The sequence below is a fragment of the Alosa pseudoharengus genome, unplaced genomic scaffold (genome assembly GCF_046254945.1).
Source record: "Alosa pseudoharengus isolate Yale_2024_CS ecotype anadromous, Long Island Sound unplaced genomic scaffold, YU_APseudo_1.1 YU_APseudo_1.1_scf_3, whole genome shotgun sequence".
NCBI classification, from domain to species: Eukaryota; Metazoa; Chordata; class Actinopteri; order Clupeiformes; family Clupeidae; genus Alosa; species Alosa pseudoharengus.
Genome location: NW_027468718.1, coordinates 41,964,338 through 41,986,383, shown reverse-complemented (window position 1 = coordinate 41,986,383; position 22,046 = coordinate 41,964,338). Strand labels below are relative to the sequence as shown.

The 22,046-nt window shown below is 41.6% G+C and overlaps 1 protein-coding gene and 1 non-coding gene across 2 annotated transcripts in view; both read right to left on the bottom strand.

The window, feature by feature from the left end:
- Nucleotides 1–284: 284 nt before the first annotated feature.
- The window catches only part of col5a2a (collagen, type V, alpha 2a), a 36,817-nt gene continuing 15,055 nt past the window's right edge, over nucleotides 285–22,046 (bottom strand). The window contains exons 2-54 of the mRNA XM_076264313.1: nucleotides 20,329–20,547; nucleotides 20,176–20,192; nucleotides 20,024–20,056; nucleotides 19,884–19,916; nucleotides 19,610–19,663; nucleotides 19,205–19,297; nucleotides 18,458–18,532; nucleotides 17,770–17,814; nucleotides 17,545–17,598; nucleotides 17,190–17,243; nucleotides 17,048–17,101; nucleotides 16,887–16,940; nucleotides 16,606–16,659; nucleotides 15,976–16,020; nucleotides 15,660–15,713; nucleotides 15,471–15,515; nucleotides 14,206–14,259; nucleotides 13,759–13,857; nucleotides 13,602–13,646; nucleotides 13,341–13,439; nucleotides 12,582–12,635; nucleotides 11,745–11,852; nucleotides 11,501–11,554; nucleotides 11,304–11,402; nucleotides 11,134–11,187; nucleotides 10,932–11,030; nucleotides 10,791–10,844; nucleotides 10,648–10,701; nucleotides 10,318–10,371; nucleotides 10,152–10,205; nucleotides 9,958–10,002; nucleotides 9,237–9,335; nucleotides 8,990–9,097; nucleotides 8,843–8,896; nucleotides 8,144–8,197; nucleotides 7,890–7,943; nucleotides 7,748–7,801; nucleotides 7,547–7,654; nucleotides 7,399–7,452; nucleotides 7,236–7,289; nucleotides 6,827–6,988; nucleotides 6,261–6,368; nucleotides 5,989–6,096; nucleotides 5,001–5,054; nucleotides 4,785–4,892; nucleotides 3,564–3,617; nucleotides 3,329–3,436; nucleotides 3,167–3,220; nucleotides 2,949–3,056; nucleotides 2,539–2,839; nucleotides 2,133–2,314; nucleotides 1,382–1,624; nucleotides 285–1,070 (exon numbers count right to left, since the gene is read on the bottom strand). Of these exons, the coding sequence (XP_076120428.1) occupies nucleotides 924–1,070; nucleotides 1,382–1,624; nucleotides 2,133–2,314; nucleotides 2,539–2,839; nucleotides 2,949–3,056; nucleotides 3,167–3,220; nucleotides 3,329–3,436; nucleotides 3,564–3,617; nucleotides 4,785–4,892; nucleotides 5,001–5,054; nucleotides 5,989–6,096; nucleotides 6,261–6,368; nucleotides 6,827–6,988; nucleotides 7,236–7,289; nucleotides 7,399–7,452; nucleotides 7,547–7,654; nucleotides 7,748–7,801; nucleotides 7,890–7,943; nucleotides 8,144–8,197; nucleotides 8,843–8,896; nucleotides 8,990–9,097; nucleotides 9,237–9,335; nucleotides 9,958–10,002; nucleotides 10,152–10,205; nucleotides 10,318–10,371; nucleotides 10,648–10,701; nucleotides 10,791–10,844; nucleotides 10,932–11,030; nucleotides 11,134–11,187; nucleotides 11,304–11,402; nucleotides 11,501–11,554; nucleotides 11,745–11,852; nucleotides 12,582–12,635; nucleotides 13,341–13,439; nucleotides 13,602–13,646; nucleotides 13,759–13,857; nucleotides 14,206–14,259; nucleotides 15,471–15,515; nucleotides 15,660–15,713; nucleotides 15,976–16,020; nucleotides 16,606–16,659; nucleotides 16,887–16,940; nucleotides 17,048–17,101; nucleotides 17,190–17,243; nucleotides 17,545–17,598; nucleotides 17,770–17,814; nucleotides 18,458–18,532; nucleotides 19,205–19,297; nucleotides 19,610–19,663; nucleotides 19,884–19,916; nucleotides 20,024–20,056; nucleotides 20,176–20,192; nucleotides 20,329–20,547 (4,385 nt within the window). The 3' untranslated portion in view covers nucleotides 285–923. The remainder of the gene's footprint in view (nucleotides 1,071–1,381; nucleotides 1,625–2,132; nucleotides 2,315–2,538; nucleotides 2,840–2,948; nucleotides 3,057–3,166; nucleotides 3,221–3,328; nucleotides 3,437–3,563; nucleotides 3,618–4,784; nucleotides 4,893–5,000; nucleotides 5,055–5,988; nucleotides 6,097–6,260; nucleotides 6,369–6,826; nucleotides 6,989–7,235; nucleotides 7,290–7,398; nucleotides 7,453–7,546; nucleotides 7,655–7,747; nucleotides 7,802–7,889; nucleotides 7,944–8,143; nucleotides 8,198–8,842; nucleotides 8,897–8,989; nucleotides 9,098–9,236; nucleotides 9,336–9,957; nucleotides 10,003–10,151; nucleotides 10,206–10,317; nucleotides 10,372–10,647; nucleotides 10,702–10,790; nucleotides 10,845–10,931; nucleotides 11,031–11,133; nucleotides 11,188–11,303; nucleotides 11,403–11,500; nucleotides 11,555–11,744; nucleotides 11,853–12,581; nucleotides 12,636–13,340; nucleotides 13,440–13,601; nucleotides 13,647–13,758; nucleotides 13,858–14,205; nucleotides 14,260–15,470; nucleotides 15,516–15,659; nucleotides 15,714–15,975; nucleotides 16,021–16,605; nucleotides 16,660–16,886; nucleotides 16,941–17,047; nucleotides 17,102–17,189; nucleotides 17,244–17,544; nucleotides 17,599–17,769; nucleotides 17,815–18,457; nucleotides 18,533–19,204; nucleotides 19,298–19,609; nucleotides 19,664–19,883; nucleotides 19,917–20,023; nucleotides 20,057–20,175; nucleotides 20,193–20,328; nucleotides 20,548–22,046) is intronic.
- LOC143101019 (U1 spliceosomal RNA) lies at nucleotides 9,721–9,891 on the bottom strand. Its single transcript, XR_012982016.1, has one exon. It is a non-coding gene; the product is annotated as a U1 spliceosomal RNA (small nuclear RNA).

Here is a 22,046-nt window from a genome sequence, read left to right as displayed (position 1 = left end):
GTTGGGAGGGAAAAGATTTGTTAGAAGGGACTGCAAAGCCGATTAAAGAGCCTAGCTACATGCATAAGAATATAACACATCCCAATAGCAAATACCTTGCTTAACTGATAAGCATACCAATGTTAATATGTCCAATCGTCCAATTTGGTTGTTCCATCAGTGACTGTAAGATCTTTATTCCACTGTCCACAACCCTGTTCTGTGCATTTGTTGGAAGATCCTCCCTGCAACTGTGTGGAAAATGTATCAATCCTAGTACATAGAGACGAGGTAGCTTACATCTGTACCAATCCACTGTCTCATCTTTAATTCTCAGTTGGATGTCATCATCATTACAGAGTGAAGGTACTTTAATTGGTTACAGGTGGCAATTTGATCAACATTATCAAACATTCTTTCTTAGAGGAATAACAAACAGGTTTCCATTTTAGCACCATTTCTTTGTTGTAAAAAAGTAAACTTGAAAATGCAATGACAAAAAATAAACAAATGAGTATGGTTTTGAAAAGGAAACTAATGATGCTCAGAGACACTTGTGTCAGGTGAAGCAACTGAACTCATGATTGACTAACAGCAGGTAATGACTGAATAAAAACACTTGTCTGCAAATTATTTGTAATGAAAATTTCACGTTAGGTTTTATTTTTGGGTTCGATTTCACAATAATCAATGCACATCATTATATGCATTGATTTCTATGAGAGTGGATTTTTCCCTATTAGGAAAAAATAATGATTTACAGTGGGCTTGAAACTACTGCTGTTTTTTTTTTTTGTTGTTCTAAATGATTAGAAAGGGACAATAAATATCTTGCAACAGGGTCAGAGTAGTCCATTGTACGGTATGTACAAGGCTGATCGAGTCAGCAGTCAGTTCAAGAGTCTCAGGGTTCTCGTCACTACATCCCATTCTCCTCTGATTTATTACAAGAAGCAAACCGGCCCAATGTCAATTCCAAACTCCTGGTCTGCACCACCAATGTCCACAGGGGCCACGTCCACTATGGGAAGTCTTGCTGTTTTCTGTGTCCTGTACTCAAAAACTGTCTTGCCCCAGTTGCCATTGGCTTGCTGCAAAAAGAAAAAGCGATTTCATGTTAATTATAATTTTGTTGGTAAATTTGTAGCAGGGATATGTTATGACCGTGAACTTCCTTCACAATTGTGTGGATTAAGGCTTGATGTTTTCAGTATAGTAGTCTGAAGCTCAAAAATATAATGTGCTTTTATATTCAGTAAAGGCTAACAATCAGTGAACACATACTGCTTCATGTTGGACTATTGTGCCTTTAAGAGTTGTAGATAGGTATGTGGCTTCTCACATATGACTACAGATGTCAGCATGCTCCCTTTACAGCCAAAGTATTATGCTTTCAACTTACTGAGCAAGTATCCGCTACGACAGTGTATCTGAAGCGGTTATTTCCCTCTGCCTTGAGCTCTAGATCGTTGGCTGCCTTAAGGACAACTGCTTTCTTCAGATTTCCTGTCTTCTCATCTTTGTAAGCCACACTGTTTTTGCAGTGGTAGGTGATGGTTTGGGAAGCCTCTTTGGAGAGGAGACGGATGAAAGTCATCTGTACCGTCACAGAGTTGGCTGGTTGATCTTTGTTTCCGTAGGCGAACTAAAAAAGAATTATGACTGATTAATTTGAAATATATTTTTTAAATATGTTGGTAGTATGAGCTACATCCAAGTTGTAAGGAATCTTTGAGGCCACATTGTTTTTGATGATTTTATTGCCCATCTTTATATCATTGTCTATATATCATGTTTTGCATTTGGACCAGACACACAGACTTTTGCCAAAGGTCCATGCCAATGGACTATTCTGCCATTTTCCACAGGCACTTTGGTTGGTTGAGATTCATTTGAAATGCACTGCTCTTTAAGCATGTATCACAAACATGTATTGTATGTAAACACCTTTGAATCACATCATTTTTAGGGCCAGAGATGATTAAAAATCAGCTTAACCTGACCCACAATCCTCTAATTCCTCTTTGAAGGCACAGTTTCAAAGTTATATATCAATAATATAAGTTAACACTGATTTCCTAATGACTTAATGGCCTTCAGGGTTCACCAATCACATTGAAACCAAAAGTGCTGACCAACACCAGTGTACTTACTTGAACTCCACCATTCATGTTGGTGCTAAACCAAATAGGCTTATTTGAAGGGGAGCTCCACCAGGACTTGCGAGGTATGCTGGATGGATTTGGGGATATGCACGTCTCACCCGTGTCCATGTTGCAGTGCACTTTGATGGCATCCTCTGCACTTCCCTGGTTTGGATCCACCCAGTATTCACCTGGTGTTGTGAATGATGACCAAACTCTTATTATGGATAAGTAAGTCAATGACTATCACTGACACTAGATTGTGGAAGATCTAAACGTCGACACAAAGACGTGGACTTAAAACATCCTTCTCATCATGACTCGTGAACTCGGTCATTGTGGTAATGAAACTACATACATGTAAATCATGTCAAGATGACGACAACAGTTACTATGACAAGACATTTTTACTGACCACTCTTTTTCAGGGGGTAGCACTGTCTGATGTCCTCGCAAGTTCGTGCCGGGTGTTTCTTGCTGCCATCGGGGCTGCGCATGCTGTCGATCTGACTGCTGAGGGCCTTCAGAGTGGCCTGGACGCCGGGGTCGGCCTGTAGGGCCTCGGAGCCATTGCTATTGGGCAGGGCCTCGTCCTCGCTGAACTCTGGAGGTGGTGGCGGCCCGTAATCACCCCCACCGAATAAGTCGTCCATAGCTGCAGTGGGGCGGCCAGGGGGACCAGGAGGCCCAGGGGGACCCTCCTCTCCAGGAGGTCCCTGGTGAGAACAAATGAAAAGATGGCGATTTACTACATACTGTAACACTAGCCTTTAGCATGTATACAGCAGGTAATTAAGGCTATACAGTCTACAGGTGACTACTTGCCTCGGGTCCGACATCACCACTTAGACCACGAGTTCCTGGAGGTCCCATTGGTCCAGGCTGCCCCAGGTAGCCTTCTTTACCAGAAGGACCCACTGGCCCAGGAGGTCCCTAAGATGGAACATATGGTCCTTTGTACTGTATTTTTTGGAGTTTGTTCAACAAGTTATTCTATAATTTGTGGATCAGATATTGACCCCCATTTTAACAGTAATACTCACTCTTTGGCCACTTGGTCCAAAAATTCCAGGTGCTCCCTGATCTCCAGTTGAGCCCTTGTTAAAACAACACACAGATATTCAAAATGCGCCCTAAATTTCGCTTAAGATATCAACATACCAACAAGTATTGGTGTGAAATGGCAGTATGATCATTGTCCTTACTGGTGGTCCAGGAAGTCCTTGCAGACCAGTGAATCCTCTGTGACCTTTCTGCCCCCTCTCGCCATGATCACCAAGGTCTCCTTTATCGCCTCTGGGTCCTTGTGGTCCCTGTAAGTGTGCGTTTATGAGTATCTGTGTACCAGTATATCTCTTTTTTTGTCATGCTATTAAACAGCAGTCCTCAAGGAAATAGTGTACCAGCAAGCTAGTAATGACAATATGTGTAAGATCTTACTGTGAGGCCTCTCTTTCCAGCTGAACCAGGAGGACCCACCGGACCTCTAGAGCCCTGTTTTAGGAAAATACAGATATGAAGACTTGTACAGCGTATATGAAAAATATATGGAAATATTGAGATATACTTTGTTTCATTAAGCAAACTATAGTTTATCTCTCTCACATACAAACACAAATGTATCTGTCACCTGCAAACCTAAATAAGGCATTTCAGATTACATATTATAGTAATTGTTGACAGTGTGCCATTTGATTTCCATAAATCAATCTCATAAAACACAATAACATCTGGAACATGATAAGAACATCAGATTATGGCTCACCTACAACGGAGTATTAGGGCCACAAATGAAGAAAATGTTTTTTTTTTTTTTTTTGCCATGACGAGATTAAACTCAACATTTCGAGAATAAAGTTGAAATATCATGTCGACTTTAATCTCGACATTCAAAACTAGTTGGTATAGTTGCTAAATCCGATTCTGAAGTACAATTTCACCAAATCATCTCGGCCAACTGAGTCTGAGACTGACTGTCAGGATTCAGTGGCAACTACTTTCGAGCGGTCGTTCTCTCTCCAAACTAGTTTTGATGGACATATCAAGATGAAATGTCGAGATTAAAGTCGACATGATATGTCAAACTTATTCTCGAAATTTCGAGTTAAAGGTAAACTATGCAGTATTGGCAATTTCCTTACTGTTTTCTCGGTTTTTGCTTCTTTTTCGCTGGCTCTGTCATGACGAATGTCTGAGAAACTCCATTGCTACCTTTTTCTAGCCGGTGCCTGGCATGTATGTGTATTTGAATGCAGTAAAGTAATTCATTACACTCGTTATACTTCCTGACACTGAGGCCGTCGGCCCACAGTTGCAAGGGTGGTTTTTCCGCTCACAGGCGCTACGGGGAAGCGACACGGCCACCATTTAACCCGAAAAAAGTCATATAACCATTCCAATGACTCTGAAGCTGTTAAATGAAGGTAAATTAAGCTAAAAAACTTGCATATTAATCTAAAAAACCTGCATAGTGTGCCTTTAAATGTCAACACGTCAACATTAAAGTTGACATATTTCAACTTTATTCATGAAATTTTGAGTTTAATGTCAACATGACTTTAAAGTCGACATGTCAAGTTTAATCTCGTCATAGCAAAATGTGTGGCCCTAATACTCCAAATGTCAAGGAATCATGCATAAAACCAGGTAAAGCACACGTACTGGTTCTCCCCTCTTGCCAGGACCTCCAGTTGTACCAACAGGGCCAGGAGACCCAGGAGCCCCCCGAGCCCCAGTCAGTCCCTCAGGGCCAAGATCTCCTCTGTCTCCCTGTGAAAAGGAAAGGAGGAGCGGATTAAGACAACCGTTGGTTGGGGGATTCCAAACGTGAGGTGTAGTGAGTTAAGATACACTGTAGAGAGTGGACAGCAGTCTTACCCTGAGACCGAGACTTCCATCCTTGCCTGGTGGGCCATCAGCGCCAGGGACACCCTGTTAAGATAGATTGGATAATATTGTTCTGCTGACATTTTCATTGTCATTTGTAGACTATAATGTTGTTCTTTGTTTAAGCAGCACACATATGATGCCATGGTGAAGATTACAATGCACATCTTAAGAAATATTCTAATCAAGAGGCTAATGCACTATTATACAGTCTAATAAACAGTTTGATCTGGTCGAACTAGTTAGTAATTTCTGATTGGACAAGAGGCATTCCATGAGTGATTTGATATCTCAGGACATCCCCACTCGCTAGTAAATTAGTAATCACTCCACATTTTGCATTGAATTGTTTATTGTGAATGTTCCATTCATTCAAAGCGAGAGAGCAGTGATTTCATAACATCACAATTGACTGAGTGATTGAGTGAGAAAATAGAGTAAATGGAGTAGGGTGATTGTTCAATTTAGCATGTGATGTATAGACAAGCAAGTAGGCTTTACAAATTACTGTGTGCACAAGCACATCTAGCCTCTCTCACTGAACTTTAAACTCTCGAAGTGAAGAGTTATATTGCTTGGCAACAACAGGCGCAAGACAGATTGGAACTATGCTTTAGGGCGGAAGATGAAGAAACAAAAATCAAATGAAGTAATAGAAAACACAATTTGATGTCTTTAAGATCGATCAGATGGTAGTAGAACTGTTGTATGGAAGTAATATGGCACTTGTGATTGTGGCATTGGTAGCAGATATTGCCATGGCTGTGATAACCTGCGGCATTGGGTCTCTGGCCTCGTGCCTACGGCCGAAACACAGCCATGGTGATATCTGTTACGCCACTCTCTCTCGTGCCATGCTGCTTAAGGGTGAGAAGGAAACAATGTTATGCTGAAAAACATTCATCTTAAATGATTTTGCCCATTTCAGGATGTTATGAGCTGAATGAATAAAAGTGATGCAAGTCTCATGTGAACGTACTGGAGGTCCGTGGTCTCCACGGGGTCCATTAGCACCTGGCACACCGACTGGTCCGGAAGGGCCTTTGTCACCCTGAGCGCCAGGATTTCCCTGTTTTCCTGGAGGACCCTGTAAACACATCAAGCCAAGCCAGTTAAGTTAAGTAGCACATTTTGAGTTAAATAGCATATTTGGGTAAGTAGCATATTTGGGTTAAATAGCATATTTGGGCAAGTAGCATATTTGGGTTAAATAGCATAGTTGACATTTAGGGTCTTGAATTCAATCCATACCGCAGGCCCTGGAAGCCCATGCATTCCACGTTCTCCTCTTTGACCAGGAAGACCCACAATTCCCCTCTGTCCTGTTGTGCCAGCCGGACCTGGTGGTCCATCAGGGCCCTGAAAGTGAGGAAGATTTACTATTGGTCATATGGATGTATTTATCCAAAAAAAAAAGCACAGACAGTAAATTGAGGGTAAATAATTCAAGGCACATAATTTCATTTCATTTCCAGTCTGTTCAGATCCCTGGATATTATATCTGTGTTTGTAGCACTAGTGGCTATTTGAAAGGCCCTCTTTTCATCCTTTATAAGGGAAGGAAACACTGGAGCACACAAACGTTTAAAATACTCATTTATCTAAAAAAGGGCATGAAGACTGGAGTAACGTTTAGATGTATGAGTACATCTTCATCAGAGTCAGTGGAAGACAAAGGCGGTGATGTCTTATAAAGTACATCTAGAATCATCCTCAGATGAGTAAAAGGGGGCAGTACCATCAAGAAGCCAATGGCATCAATTAACCAACTCCAACTCCCTCTTATTCGTCATAAGAGACGTTAATAGGATATTTACCGTGGGTCCATCCTCTCCACCGTCTCCTTTGTCTCCTAAGCCACCAGCAGGACCAGCTTGGCCTCTCTCACCCTGACGTCCTGGAGGTCCATGGTCTCCACGTAAGCCAGGTGGTCCTTCTTTCCCAGGAAGACCAATCGGTCCAGCTGGTCCGACAGGACCCTAACAAATACAAAAAAGGTTAAGCCATTTCTTTACTTCCCTTTTCCTTTTATTGCCCACCCACCACCCCTTTCTATCACTCTACCCAGTCAACTTCAAGCAGATGGGTTCCCATCATCACCTACAGTAGGTGTAGTCCTTTAGCTTTAGGACGTTTGGGGTTCTTGCTGTAGTCCTCTGTCAATTTCAATATTCATATTGGTGCTATATGTAATAAATAATACTAAATGGAGAACTGATTACTCACAGTTGGACCTGGTGGGCCAACTCGTCCAGCAGAGCCAGGGAAACCAGTTGGGCCCTGAGATAAAAAGAGACAACAAGTCAGCTCTCAGGTTTTAGGTCCTTTCATCATATGCTGGCTATGTTTGGATAAAAATGAACCAACGACAAAAAACAAAAACACCTACAGGTGCTCCCTGTGTTCCTCTGCCACCTTTAGGCCCAGCAACTCCTACAGGACCCTAAAAAACAACCAAATCAATCTAGTAAGTTTGCAGCCTCATGTAAAATAGATTACTGACAAATGGTGGACAAAAGTGTTTAATGTATACTCACTGGAGCCCCGTGACCTCCTGACAACCCTGGGGGCCCAGGTGACCCAGCATCTCCTTTCTGTCCTGGCTCTCCAGGCTCTCCCTTTACTCCGGGCTGACCATCAGGACCCTGCACAGATCACGGGAGCAATCAACATGATGGAGTGAGTGTTAAGACGCAATTTTAGGTGAATTTAGCCATGGTGAATATTGGTCAACTTACAGGTGGTCCGGCAAATCCAACAGGACCAATTGGCCCAGGTTCTCCTGGAGATCCCTAAGGACAGGGATAGTTGAGTTTAGTGCAACATGTAAATACTGGGTTCCTGTTTTCTGTTATCGGTTTTGTTGAAATAATTACTCACTGGCATTGCTCTTGACCCTGGTGGTCCAGGTGGCCCTTTTGGACCAGGTTCTCCCTAAGAAGGAATTCCAAAATACCATGTTATGGCAAATTGAAAAGTATTGCTGATTATGGTTATGTAATTACGACAATTTGCCAGTCCTAGACAAGCCTCACAGTCATCTTGCAGACCATGTGTTGGCTATCACAATAAAATAGTCAACAAATCAAACACAACAAAACAACAAAAAAGGCAACAACAAAAAAGTTCTTTACCTTCTCACCACTAGGGCCAGCAGGTCCTCCTGGGCCCACAGGACCGGGAAGTCCCTATCATCACAGCATAAACAAGACCATGTCAGGGAGGGCTTCAGTCGTATTTGCCAGTGAATTATATCAGAAGTATTTGCCAGCGGAGACATATGAAACACAGGGGAAACATGCCATCACATGCCCCCCTCACAGTTTGAGCACACACACGGACACAATGAGATAAGCATTTATGAGGAACTGTGCACAATCCATTTGGATGAAGACATGGAATTTAAAGCAACGCAGCTGAAGTCTTGTAAACAGGGCGGTTGCTTATCCCAGTGCAATGGTTAAAACAGCCGCCTCTTCTATTTGTTATTGGACATGTTGTCCTATGAAAATCTCAAGTCTGTAAAAACATGTCAACTTTTGTTTTTGCCAAAAGGTTTGCTACCAGAATACTCTGAAGTTTTGCTACTAGAATAATTTGCGAGGGTGAGCCATTTATCAGTAATTCAATGTTCAATGGATTTCCATGTACCTAATTGCAGACCAAACTGAAGTCAACAGAACTGAAGTAGATCATATTGAGATACCAGGCCCTCAAAACATGTATCTATTATTACTAACAGTATTGTGTCCTTTGCAAAGATACAACAGGATTCTTCAATACTTTGTCTTTGTAAACCATCAAATAATGTAGTGTCATTTTAAAAGACTCACTCTGGCACCATCATTTCCTGAGGTTCCCTCTGAACCTTTATCACCCAAGGCTCCCTGAAATGATCAAACAGAACATATTTACAACTCTGTGCTGTCTTGACAGTAATTGTGACATGACATTGTCCCCACAATTGTTCAGGTTCATACTCTGTCTCCTTTTGGTCCAGATGGCCCAGAAATGCCCCTCTCTCCTGGCATGCCCTGGAGCCCAGGTGGGCCAAGGTCACCAAGAGCACCTGTAGGTCCTGGGCTTCCCTGTGGATGGAGGGAGACATGTAAATGTTCTGCTACAAACTGTTATTGATGTATTTTCATACAGAGTAATTGGACAAATCAATACACCATGACAGTAACTGTCAGGGCCAAACAGCAACGACATAGTTTCGGGACGTACCTTTGCTCCGTCGGGTCCTGCCGCTCCAGGAATACCCTTAGGTCCCTGCAATCCGGGAAGCCCCGGATCGCCTCTCTCACCAGGTGTGCCACGCTCTCCCTAATGGGTAGATAACATAGCAAGCGTAAGAACAAGCATAGGAAAACAATGCAAAGAACCCTAGTCTAAGCATATCATGCATATATACTCTTTTGATCCCGTGAGGGAAATTTGGTCTCTGCATTTTATCCCAATCCGTGAATTAGTGAAACACACTCAGCGCACAGTGAACACACAGTGAGGTGAAGCACACATTAATCCCGGCACAGTGAGCTGCCTGCATCAACGGGGAGCAGTGAGGGGTTAGGTGCCTTGCTCAAGGGCACTTCAGCCGTGCCTTTGAACCGGCAACCCTCCAGTTACAAGTCCGAAGCACTAACCAGTAGGCCACGGCTGCCCCAGACAGTGGAAGCCGGGAATTGAACCCACAACTTTTCAGGCTACTGCATGCTAGCCAAGCTCCTTAACCACTACACTACTACTGCATGCTAACCAGAAATTGTGCAGTCGAGATTCCCACATTTGAGGAATTTGCAGGGGTCAGCACGACCGGATGTGCAATGGCCCTGGGCAAACAACCTTCATGATCATTGTATCACCCCTGCCAGGTAAGTATGAGCATTGTCTAGCATAGTCTAGCATTGTTTTGAATCTTCAGAATAGTTCTTGAAATCAAACTCACTCTTGGTCCAAGGGCACCCACAGGTCCAATTTCTCCAGAAACGCCCTGAGTATGACATTTTAATGCATCATGAATATTACAACCAATGACTATATAGGACTATATTAACATAGTTGTCATGCTTATAGAGGCTATGCACATTAGAAAGTAAATTTTGATTGGTGGTGTTGAATTAACATTAGACCATTCCTTACCTGGTCACCTGGCTTTCCTCCCTCTCCTGGTGCACCTGGAGGTCCAGGTAATCCCTAGACACATGACAAAAGACAGACAAAACATAAGCATTAGATCAGCATTAGTGCACATGTTGACATAGTTATTCAGCCACCTTAGTTGAGAGGAATAGGCTGTAGTTCTCACCTGGAAGCCATGCATGCCAGGGGGTCCCTGCTCTCCTCTCTCTCCTGCTGGCCCCTGAAACAAAAGAGGGTCAATGCTGACACTGAAAACTGGTGAGGTCATGTGTTCTCAGTGACAACCTGTAGTGAGTTGATCAAAATAAAAATGTTGACTAAACAGCTGCTCACATTGGCTGAAAAGTCTGAAATTATCCAGTTTCTATGTTTGCCTTTTACATTTATGTACATTCAAAATTACATCCGATATGATTATAAGTCAATAGCACCAATAAGGTTCTACTAAAGGATAAAGTGTCTTTTTGAATATAAACAAAAAAATGGCAAAACTTACAGCAGGACCTGCAGGACCAGCTGGGCCTACTTCACCATCTTTACCAGGAGGCCCCTGAAACAAAGCAATAGTCAGAACTCCTTCAGAGAACACCCAGGAAAGGATATCAGCTGCTGGCGTGCATGGTTGGCCGTGACACTTACTCTTTGCCCTGGAACTCCACCAGATCCTTGTTCTCCTGTCTTGCCTGGATCTCCCTACATACATTGGCATTAACTTGTTAGAGCCTGTTAGGTGGCACAACAACTGACCAGACAAAACTTTTGTCAATTTGTCAAACTTACACTGAAACCTTTAGGACCGGGCAGTCCCATCGATCCTGGCTGGCCTCGTGTGCCAACAGACCCAGCTGGCCCTGGACGACCGTCCTCACCTGGTGGACCCTATGAAAAAACAAAAATGTGTTGTTACTGTTATCATAATACTTTATCATTGCTTTTCAAACACAATCATTTTCCTGTATAATTAATGAGCTGCTCAGCATACCAGTGGCCCTGGTTTTCCTTCAGCACCTTGGACACCTGGTGTTCCAGTCAAACCCTTTGAAAGAGGAACAGTAATCCGCATTAGTACAGTGTATCAGCAATACTGAGTAAAAGAAGAACAAGTCTTTGCATGTATCCTTGCATGGGGAATGATTGTATTGTTATGGTTACCCTGGCTCCAGGTAGCCCAGGCTCCCCTGTCCGCCCAGGATCGCCATTGGTGCCCTTTGGTCCACCGATTCCTGATGGTCCTCGGTCACCTTGGGCTCCCTAGGAGTGAGAGAAAATGACAAATTTTACACTTTGATTTTCAGTAAAGGAGAATTTTGTTGGTCTACTGGTAAACATTTCATGAGTATCATATATACCTTAGGGCCAGGTAATCCATCAGCACCAGGGAATCCTCTGTTTCCAGGAGCACCCTATGGAAATACGAACAGAGATGTAATGATTTACGATTATAAACTAAACAATCTCGTATATCATGGGATTCCATTAACGTTCCAGGGTAATTTCTGATTTATCTCAAGCAAACATTGCCATAAAGGTACCACATGTACGCAAAACTTTGACCATTTCAAATGTGTACAACAACTGAACAATTGAACTCACTCTCTCACCAGGAGGTCCAAGAGGGCCCACCGACCCTGGGTCTCCACGGGCGCCTCTTTTCCCTTCCTCTCCCTGAGGGCCTAAAGGTCCCTGGGCCCCTGAAGGTCCCTATCACATTCAGCATTCAAAGGTAGGAAAAAAGATATCATACACAAGGATGAATATGTGAAATAAAGCTGAAACACATTTCAGTTGTTTTTAGTCAAACAAACTACATTCATTTGTTCATATGTCTAGTCTGTATGCACAATATTGGATTACCGCCGATATTTAACACGCCGATATCTTCAAACTCATTTTGGCCGATTGCCGATAATGATGACAATAATGATGGTCATTTGTATTTCCTTTAAGAGTCTCTACTAGAATTCATCTATTGCTCTTATTGTGATAAGGCCTAGTTGTTGCAGATACAGGTGTACAAGTTCCATTGTCATTCACTCTACCCTAAATGTATACTTTCATAAATGTCGCTCACGAACAATAGGGAATTATTGCAACATGGAAAAAAATATGCAATTTCATATATGACATAGGCCTACTGTGTGCCATATGAGAGCTATATGCTAAATGTAAATATGTATGACATATTGACATTAAAGAAATGTAAATCTAATCCTTTTTTGAACAGATTAGTATCGTCTGAAATCCTAAAAGATTGTGCCAATTATTCTGCCAGGAATATCTGCAGAAATACTGCCGATACTGATAATATAATTCTCAAACTGTTAACTACCAATCCGATGTCCTACTGATAATTTCGGGTATCCCTCGTCTGCGTTGATTTCACGGGAACATTTAAATGTAAATGATCTATGGCAGTCATTTATCACTTACAATTTCGCCTTTAGGTCCAGCCTCTCCTTTAAATCCAGGAACACCAACATCTCCCTACAAAAGAACATCACTGTAAGTTTGTCTGGAGTTATTCAACACAACTTCACACTAATGGCACATGGCAGTCATATTCCTTTTGAAGTGGATCTGCATTAGGACTGCCTGAACACATTAACACAAATAACTAAAGAAGGAGGAACTGATGGTTACATTGCACCAACTCTAGACTGCAACTCACTGAAAGGTGCTGTTTATACTCACTCATTTTGATGTGTACTGTATTTTTTCTCTTGTTCTATCTCAAGTTAGTGGGGTTTTCTGTGTCCAAATCTTGTGTTGTTGTGTATCTTGTGTTGATAGCATGTCATTTTTTCCCCATTGCATTAATGGTTTCTCTTCAGATATTCTAGAACTAGGTGATACAGTACCTATGTCAATTCTGTTGTTATTGTAATATCTTGCCATAACACATAAGATATAGATAAGCACATCTCTTGGCATAGTGTCAAATGGTGAGCTGGTTGGGGTTCTCTGTTGAATTACAGGGGTGCAAATTCCAGAAGAAAGCAATGTCTGACCACTGGATGCACTACAGTGGTGTGTCCTTAAAGACTCTCGACTGTCTGACTCCACTCTTCTCAAAGCCTGACGGGCCAGCTCCAGATTGAGGAGATGATAGACGACTGAGTGGTGTGCCCATAATGCCTTACATATAGCACCATTTCAAACCGTTTTTAAATGAAAGTGTGGAACATGTACCCCTGTGCCTTTGATTCCAGGCTGTCCAGTGCTTCCTTGGGGCCCAGGGGGACCGTGTGGACCCAGGAGACCACCAGGACCTTGGGGACCTGGATTTCCCTGAGGAAACAAGGATTACGGAATGTTTACGTTGAATGAATCCTGAAAAGTCTACAAAGGGTATTATGATTGTTCACTGAAATACAGTCCTTAATCATGAATATCATTTGCTAGGGTGTCGTAAGATGCTAGATATTTGACGATTCTGCCTTTTCTACATACCACAGGACCCTTGGTACCAGGACCTCCATCAATACCTGCTGGACCCTAAAACCATCAAACAAGGAGAACACATGTTTTTCAAATACTGATATGTGTGTATATTCAGGAGGTAAATGCGCCTGAATGAGGATGATGACACAGAAAACACTGTTCAAACCTGAAGACCAGTTGATCCAACTCTTCCTTGGTGTCCTGTCTCACCTCTCTGACCTTGTGGTCCCTCAGGCCCTCGCACACCAGTGGGTCCAGGTTGACCCTAGATATTGGTGCAGAGGTTAAAACTCTTTTGGCTTTGCTTTGCTTTATAAACCTTGTATTTGCTTTATAAACCTAATTTCAGCCAAATCCAGTCCAAATCCAAGACTGATTAAATGACATGCTATTACATTCTAAATCTAAAGTTGAAATATCCAGAAATGGCTAAAAGTATATACTGTAACAGTTCAGGTGTCCCAACAATGAGTCAGAAACTATTTGTCTGTTTGTATTACACTACTAATTACTTAGTTTATGTGTCTAATAATATTTTTTATAAGGTTTGTGTCTAGTCGATATATATTAGCTTAGGCTTAAGAGTAAGACATCATTGTAATAGCCTACTTACCTTCATGCCTGGCATTCCTGGAAAGCCAGGGGCTCCGGAAAGACCTAAGGGTCCCTATAACAGTCAACAAAAAAGGTATGTATAAATGTATATATAAGGTATGTCCTAAAAGGTAATGAAATGTTTAGGTCAACTTTACAGTTGAATACAGGGAATTGCCCAAAATATATCTACAGGCACCCAGCCTATTCTTAAAACCAGATTCACCAAGATTCTGGCCTTTGGCTTTATGATAAGCATTGCCTATTGTCATGGTTATAGCGGGTAGTATATTTAATTGAGTGATGACATTTTGGCTTATTTGAGAAGTATTTAAGTAGTTGAAATACAATCCCTCAAATACAATCCCTCAAAGTATTTTGTTACAAACTACATTTGAGTTTTTCCAATCCTGCAAAATACAAATTACAATATACGCTAAAGTAATTAAATACGTATTTAACATAACGTAGTGCATGTGCTTGTGTGTGTGCCTGTGTGTGTGCATGTGCATGCATGCGTACATATGTCTACTGTGTGAGTATGTGTCATACGTATGATTACTATGTATGTGTGTGCGTGTGTATCTGTTTATGCACATGTGTGCATATAGAATGGGTTAACATGACCCCTGGAGGCAAACATACGCAAAAAATTGGTCATCCTAGGCCCTACGGTTCTCAAGATATTCACAGAAAACTCTGTTGGTGTACGGTCACTAAATGTACACATAAATTAATTTATTGTATGGCCCCCCATGAACGAAAGTCCACGAAACATGGCGTGCATTCAGAGGGTGTCATAATGATCGTACACTTCCAATTTCGTGCAGTTTTGACCATGTTAGGTCACAGATACCTGTTTTTTTTGTTTTTAACTAGGTGCCGCTATACATGAAATGAGTGCTTATGGAATGGGTTGACATGGCCCCTTAAGATCAACATACGAAAAAAAGGTGGTCCTCCTAAACCCTACGGTTCTCAAGATATTCACAGAAAACTGTGTCTGCCCTACCCTCCTTTCGGGGGGTCCAGTCCAGCGGGGGGGGCCACAGATCAAAACGAAAAACGATGGTTCCATGCTATCCATGTGGGGCTACATGCCCACAAAGTTTCGTGTACCCCGGTCTTTGGCCATGCGAAAAAGAAAAAAGAAAAAAATCTAACTAAACCTATATGACCGCCGCTTCGCTGCGCGGCGGTCATAATAATAGATCGGCAAACCTAATATAAAAAGGAAATGAGCCTAAGCCTACAGCCTTTGCTTTTCTTTAACATTTCTCTTACCATTGGGCCGTGCTTCCCAACATTTCCAGGAGGTCCCCGGGATCCCTACAACAGCAAATGGTAAAATGAACAAGTATGTAAATATACCGTGAATATATTGCACTAACAGGGCAAACTTTTAATGCAAGTGGATTCTTTTTATTTTCATCTGAAATCAGCTGACAAAATATTGGTTGAGAGGACACTTACAGCCAGTCCACCTGGTCCTGAGCGTCCTCTCTCTCCTGGCATTCCTCTGGGGCCCTTTGTGGAATAAAATAAAATCATCTTAGAAAGAGAACCTCCGACATCCTTTTGTTTCACTTAAACTGCCTACTTTATCTCTACATCTGTGAGAAAGATGAAATTATACCTGGTTTCTTGTCATAGAGGCTGTCTAGCTTTGCAAACTAGTCAGGTGGTAGTTGTGACATTCTAAGGACTTTGCTTTAAGGGCATCAATACGTGGTTCACTATAAATTCCTTAAATATGTCATGTTTCAAGTATTAAGTTAGTAAATCTTACCATAGGACCAGGTCCACCCATAGGACCTGTAGGACCTGATTCTCCCTAAAGGAACAAACAGCATCAGTTGTCGTGATAGTGATAGAGTATACATGCCGAGCATTACAGCAGAAATGGTAAAATAGTAAATATAAGTATAAGTATAAACATATAACCAAACTCCACTGTACAATAGAGACAGTAGGAGATAAAAAAAACTAACAAAACTAAATACTAAATATACTATATAAATTAAATGTAAAAAATCCAGTGTGCTTGAGGGTGATCAAGCATGAGACGCTTGTAGTGACAGGGCCTGTAGTTCTGTGTGCATGGTGAGGTGCTCAAGAGAGTGAGTGTCATGGTGAAGGTGCAAAAGTGGTCCAACAGTAGTCTTGTAGTTCTGTGTGTATGGTAAGGTGCTCAAGAGAGTGAGTGTCATGGTGAAGGGGCAAAAAGTAGTCCAACAGTAGTCCTTTAGTTATGTGTGCATGGTAAGGTGCTCAAGAGAGTGAGTGTCATGGTGAAGGTGCAAAAAGTAGTCCAACATTAGTAGTCCAACATTAGTCCAACAATCATCATTCTGATGCTTCTGCTGAATTGATCTCCCAACCTTGGATATTCAAGGATGTTTGCACTGAAAACACTTACCTTCGATCCTACGGTACCACGCTCTCCTTTCACACCACCTGGCCCTTGGTGCCCCTGGAATATCAGACATAATATTCAGCATTTTGACTTGAAAATACGACCTGCTACCCACTCTGACAGATGGAAGAGTGGAAATCAAAACACAAAGAGATGAGATGAAGGGGGGCAGGTCAGAGTTTCACCTCTAAAACCACTTTAGATGTAAATGGGGCCTAAATAAATTACAGTAACGTATGGGTTATGCAAAAGTCTGTCAGATGAAGAATTTACAGTGCACTCACTCTGTGACCTTTAAGGCCAGGGGGTCCAGGTGTGCCAGGGAATCCTCTTGCTCCCTAATATTCAAAATATACATAATACTCAAATAAGGCTGCAATTTATGAAATGGATGAAATATAAAAGATTTATCTAAGCAACCAGAAATAATGCTTTTCAGGTTTACCGGTGACCCTGGAAATCCCATCTCCCCATTCTTTCCTCCAGTTCCTGCTTCACCCTGGGAAATAAATGATTGACACATCAAGTTAACCATAGAAAGTAATGGCACGAAAAACATTGAGACTTTGGTGAAACAATCTGCTTACATCTTCACCAGGTTTTCCTGGAGGGCCTTCAGGACCTCTTGGACCTGAATTTCCCTATGAAAGATAAACAGACATGTTATGCACGTTATTAGGATTGGGCTATCCAGGCTGTTACACTGAAACAGGTTTGCTGTTAAAGACCTGGCCAAACGTGGATATCTTCAGACCATGTATATAAATGTTTGAATAAATTGTTGTAATAAGATAAACATAAATTATGTGTCTCGATTGCTGGTTCACAAAGATCCTGGCTTTCCTAATTTTCACTTTGTATTTACACATCGTTTATCAAATAAGCTACAACCAGTAATCATCTCTCACAATTTGGCTGGTATTGGGTAATGTGTCAGCATACCATTGGTCCTGGATCACCAACATCACCAGGGGGTCCTTGAGGTCCAGAGGATCCCTGAAACATATGGCCAACGGTCAACGGTCACGGTTTATGGAATAGGAAAAATACAGACTTTCACAGGTACATACGAGTGTGCAAAGAGGAGCATGCCAAGAATGAGTTGTTATGTAATTGATAATAAGCCTATATTAATTAATCAGACAGATGAAAGCAGAGTTCTCTTACTGGCATGCCGTTTGGCCCGGGGGGTCCTCTTGCTCCAGCCTCACCCTGAAAGGAAAGTAGAACAATCATCAATGGCATATTACCAAAATAATACAGTTCAAGATCTCATTTCTTATTTGTCACGGCCGTTGCTTAGAGACCAATGAGGACTCATTTGGCTGGCTGATTTATAAAAATAAAGGTGGGAAAAGGTCAGATTGACTTCAGGATTGTTGAAAATCATAATGATTTATAAAATGAATTTGAATGTACCTTTTTGCTTTTCCACTAGTTTGACATTTGACACTTTATCCCAAAAAAGTGTCTTCACATATTACGGTCATTCAGTTCATAAGACTAGGAAGGGACAAGTCTGGACATAAACTGGCGAGAGTTAAAAGAAAACTAAAAATAGTATTATCTCTGGTTTGCAACAGTCATTATTCAGAACAGAATTGTGGCCACATAGTTGATTTTTCTTTGTTCTACCTCCATCAAGTTCTATTGGTTTCTGTTTATCAATAATTGTCTCAGACAAACTGTCATTACCTCACATTTTTTTGTCATTCAAAAATAATACTATAACACTCACGTCATGACACTCCTTGCTATAGCCAATGAGAGAAGACATGTATGTCTTAAACACATTAACACCCACTATACAGGTTCTATACTTCAGTTAAAAATAACAGCAGCAACCTCTGCTTACCTGCGACCCGTGCAACATTGCCAGGTTTCCTGATTTTTCATCGAATCCTCCAGCCATATTAGCAGACAGCTGGCCCTGGAAACAGCACATGTCTCTTCAGTCACATCCTAATACTTCTGATTATCAAATTAGAACTAAAGTCACACAGTTCATTAGTGTGATCTCAAAACTGTAGGACTATGTTTGCGTTTGCCTCTATGACACACACACTGTCACAAAATATATATTCTTAAAGAGCTCAAACAAATATATTGAGTCATTAATTGTAACATCTACAAAGACATAATAATCATTGTTGCTAAGTTATGATACCCTTGCCGAGGGATAGAAGGCAGGTCATAGATGTGATTAAGCACTGGACTTGGCTGATGACCAGTAATCATAGGAGTAGGAGTGCTGAGAAAATGCTAATGCTAGTCCCAGCGATGTAGGAAATGAACTAAGCATGCATGACTTCTTTTCCACTCAAATACTGGATTTATACATAATCAATATGGCCTCAAGAAAATCTCACAGAAATGGCAGAGCTTAGCACATGGTAATAAAGAAATAATCGACTTTTAAGGGGATAAACCATTGATCAGATCTCAGATGTTAAAGAGGGTTCTGGGGTACTGTATCTCCCTGCAGCCAGCCTAAGAGGAAGATATGAGCTAAGAAGAATAAGGGCTTCCGACTCTAACTTGTTTGACTAGCTTGAGGGTCTTTACACTGTGACCACTCCTGTAGTCCTAATGCCACACTTACTCCTGGATGAGTTGGATGTCCAGCCGGGCCGGGTGGTCCTGGGTTTCCTGGAATACCGGGTTCCCCGTCATATCCTGCTGGTCCTCTTGGACCCTGCAAGAAGATGGCTCCTGGTTAATAGTAGCAACTAATTCATTCAGTACTGTATTTCATGTAAGCATACTGATTAGTGGAGAAAGGCTTGTAAATGGACTGTGGTCAGCATTTATTACATAAACTTCAGCTGACAGAGTGTAAATTCATAAAATCTATAGGGTGTAATTATTGCTAATACCTCAGACTGGATAGCTGTTCTCTTAACTATCAGTATTTGTGAGGATGATTTCCTCATCTACCAGTCAGTTATCATCAAAGGTTTATAAGTACTGTGATACAGATGCCATGTTGAAGGCTTTGGTTACTCACAGGTCTGCCTTTAGGACCACGGTCGCCTCTAAATCCAGGTGCCCCGGGAGGACCCTAAAACACAAGCAACACAACAGAGTGACCAGACGAACCAGAACCTGCATTTGTGATACTCCACACCACAAATTTAACCTGAGACCAAGCACAGTTACTTACTACCACCTAGTGTTCATTGTACGTGCATGACTTTACAAAATAAAACAACTGTTTCTCTGCAAGCCAAACACTGGGATTTTTATATGTATTACCAAACTTGCGTTGACAAACAACTCACCATTTGCCCTGGGCGACCTCGAATTCCTGTCACCTGTAATAATATGATGATTAGAGATGATCAAATGAATTAAGCAACGTATCACTGCAGGGGATGAGCAGTTTTACAATATGAATGTACAGCAAGCAGTATATACATACGAGAGGGACATCTCCTGGCTCTCCTTTTTGACCCTAAAAATAAAACATGAAAAACCTTTTTGAAAACATGAAGCAAGAAACCTTGTGATTGTGTTGCAAAACACTGTGATACATGTGTTTTGTTCCATGCAACATAAAACAATGTAGCTCACCTTATACACTGTACCACCTGTAAAAGAAAATTGAAAGAGAGAATAACAACATTAGCAATCGTATTTTTGCATTTGATTATTTTTCTATTTTTACTGGTGTGACTGCTATGTGAGTCTGTAGGAAGGCCTCTTAACCTCTTAGGTGCGTCTCACCTGACGTGCCAGTCTCATAGCCGTCCGTGTCGGTCTGACACCGAGGACAGCACTCGCCTGGCGGAGTATACACCCTCTCACAGTTGGTCATGTCGTCACACTGGACCTCATCACATAAGATGGTCCCGCTGTCACACACACAGATCCGGCATGGCTCTGGCTTCCAAACGTCTTTGTTGGAGTACGTCTGACCGTCCTCCGTACAGCTTTCGTCATCTCCTGCAGACATGACAATAGATCATTCCCATTTAGCATTGTGTGGAAAACAGAATTAAAAAAAAATATATGTTTTGGGCTTTATGCCGGAAAACAAACAGGAGAGAGCAGGGTGACAGGAGGAGGGTGGGAGAGAGAGGTGGGGGGGGGGGGTGGTCGGGAAATGACCCCGGTCGGACACGAGCCCAGGTCCCTGTGGGCACCTGTAATCCTAATGTATGGATGTTGTACCCACTTGTGCCACTCACCCCCCAGGAACAGAGAAATTGTGTTTTTTTTTAAGTTGTGGCTTTTTACACAAATCCATATGCATACATGACTGCATCTGCCATCTAGCCAAGATTAGAACAGACAAAATAACTCAAAATATTTGACAGTCAACACCAGAAAGCCTTTGTGTGTTTGTGTGTGTGTGTGTGTGTGTCTATATGCCTCTGGGCTCTTTAACCTTCAGGAAGTCACTCTTAAAACCTATAAATGTTTGGTTCCAGTTTCTGGAAAAGGTGACCCCTACCGCTAAAACACGAAGTGGTTTTCTCACCAGATATAAATAATTTTTCCAGAAAAAAAAATGCAACCAGAAATACACTATCACTCTCAAAACTGTTTTGTACTATACAACCAAATTCTCCCAAAACTGATAAGCTATGTGTTTTTTTTCCTGATAAAGAGGTAAGTACATGTGAAAGTGGCACATAATTTGAATGCTTTTTGTAGTACGCTTGCCTGAGCATGGCAAGGACATGGCAAAGGTCATAAGGGTCTACAAAATTCTATAGTCGTCTGGTACAGCAAAATAACATCTCTAAGTACTTTCCCATTTATGTCTGCTGATAGTAAATATGTATGCAGCATCATATCATTTCCCATCTTATAATCTTTGGTGGCCATTTTGATATTGCAGTATTAGTGCATTACAAGCACTGGAGAACTATCCCTCTCATACATGGTCTTGTACCTGCATGAACACCAGATGGCATTGAAGAGCTTGAGAAGGAATGTTTTTGAGACTGTATACACCAAGCATGGACAATAGGCCCCTACAGACAAAATCACAATGATTTCACACAAATATTAGTTGAAAAGCTCTTGGCTGTTGAAAACAATGCCTTCAATTCCCTCACCATTTGCAAACAGATTTACCACAGCTAACCCATTATACACATTTCATAACACTTTTGCTACATATCTCCAGGCAAGAATTATAAAAGAGATAAATGATCAAACAATCTAGTCATACAGACAATCCTTCCAGGTATTCATAGGTGGCAGTGGAGTTAATATCTACTGTACCATATTATTTATGCTGGTCTCTAGACCTTATTCTTGCACTGTTGCACTGTTGGACTAATGTTGGACTACTTTTTGCACCTTCACCATGACACTCACTCCCTTGAGCACCTTACCAGTCCTGGCCCTGTCACTACAAGCGTCTTATGCTTGATCACCCTCAAGCACATTGGACTTTTTAAATGTAATTTATATAGTGTATTTAGTATTTA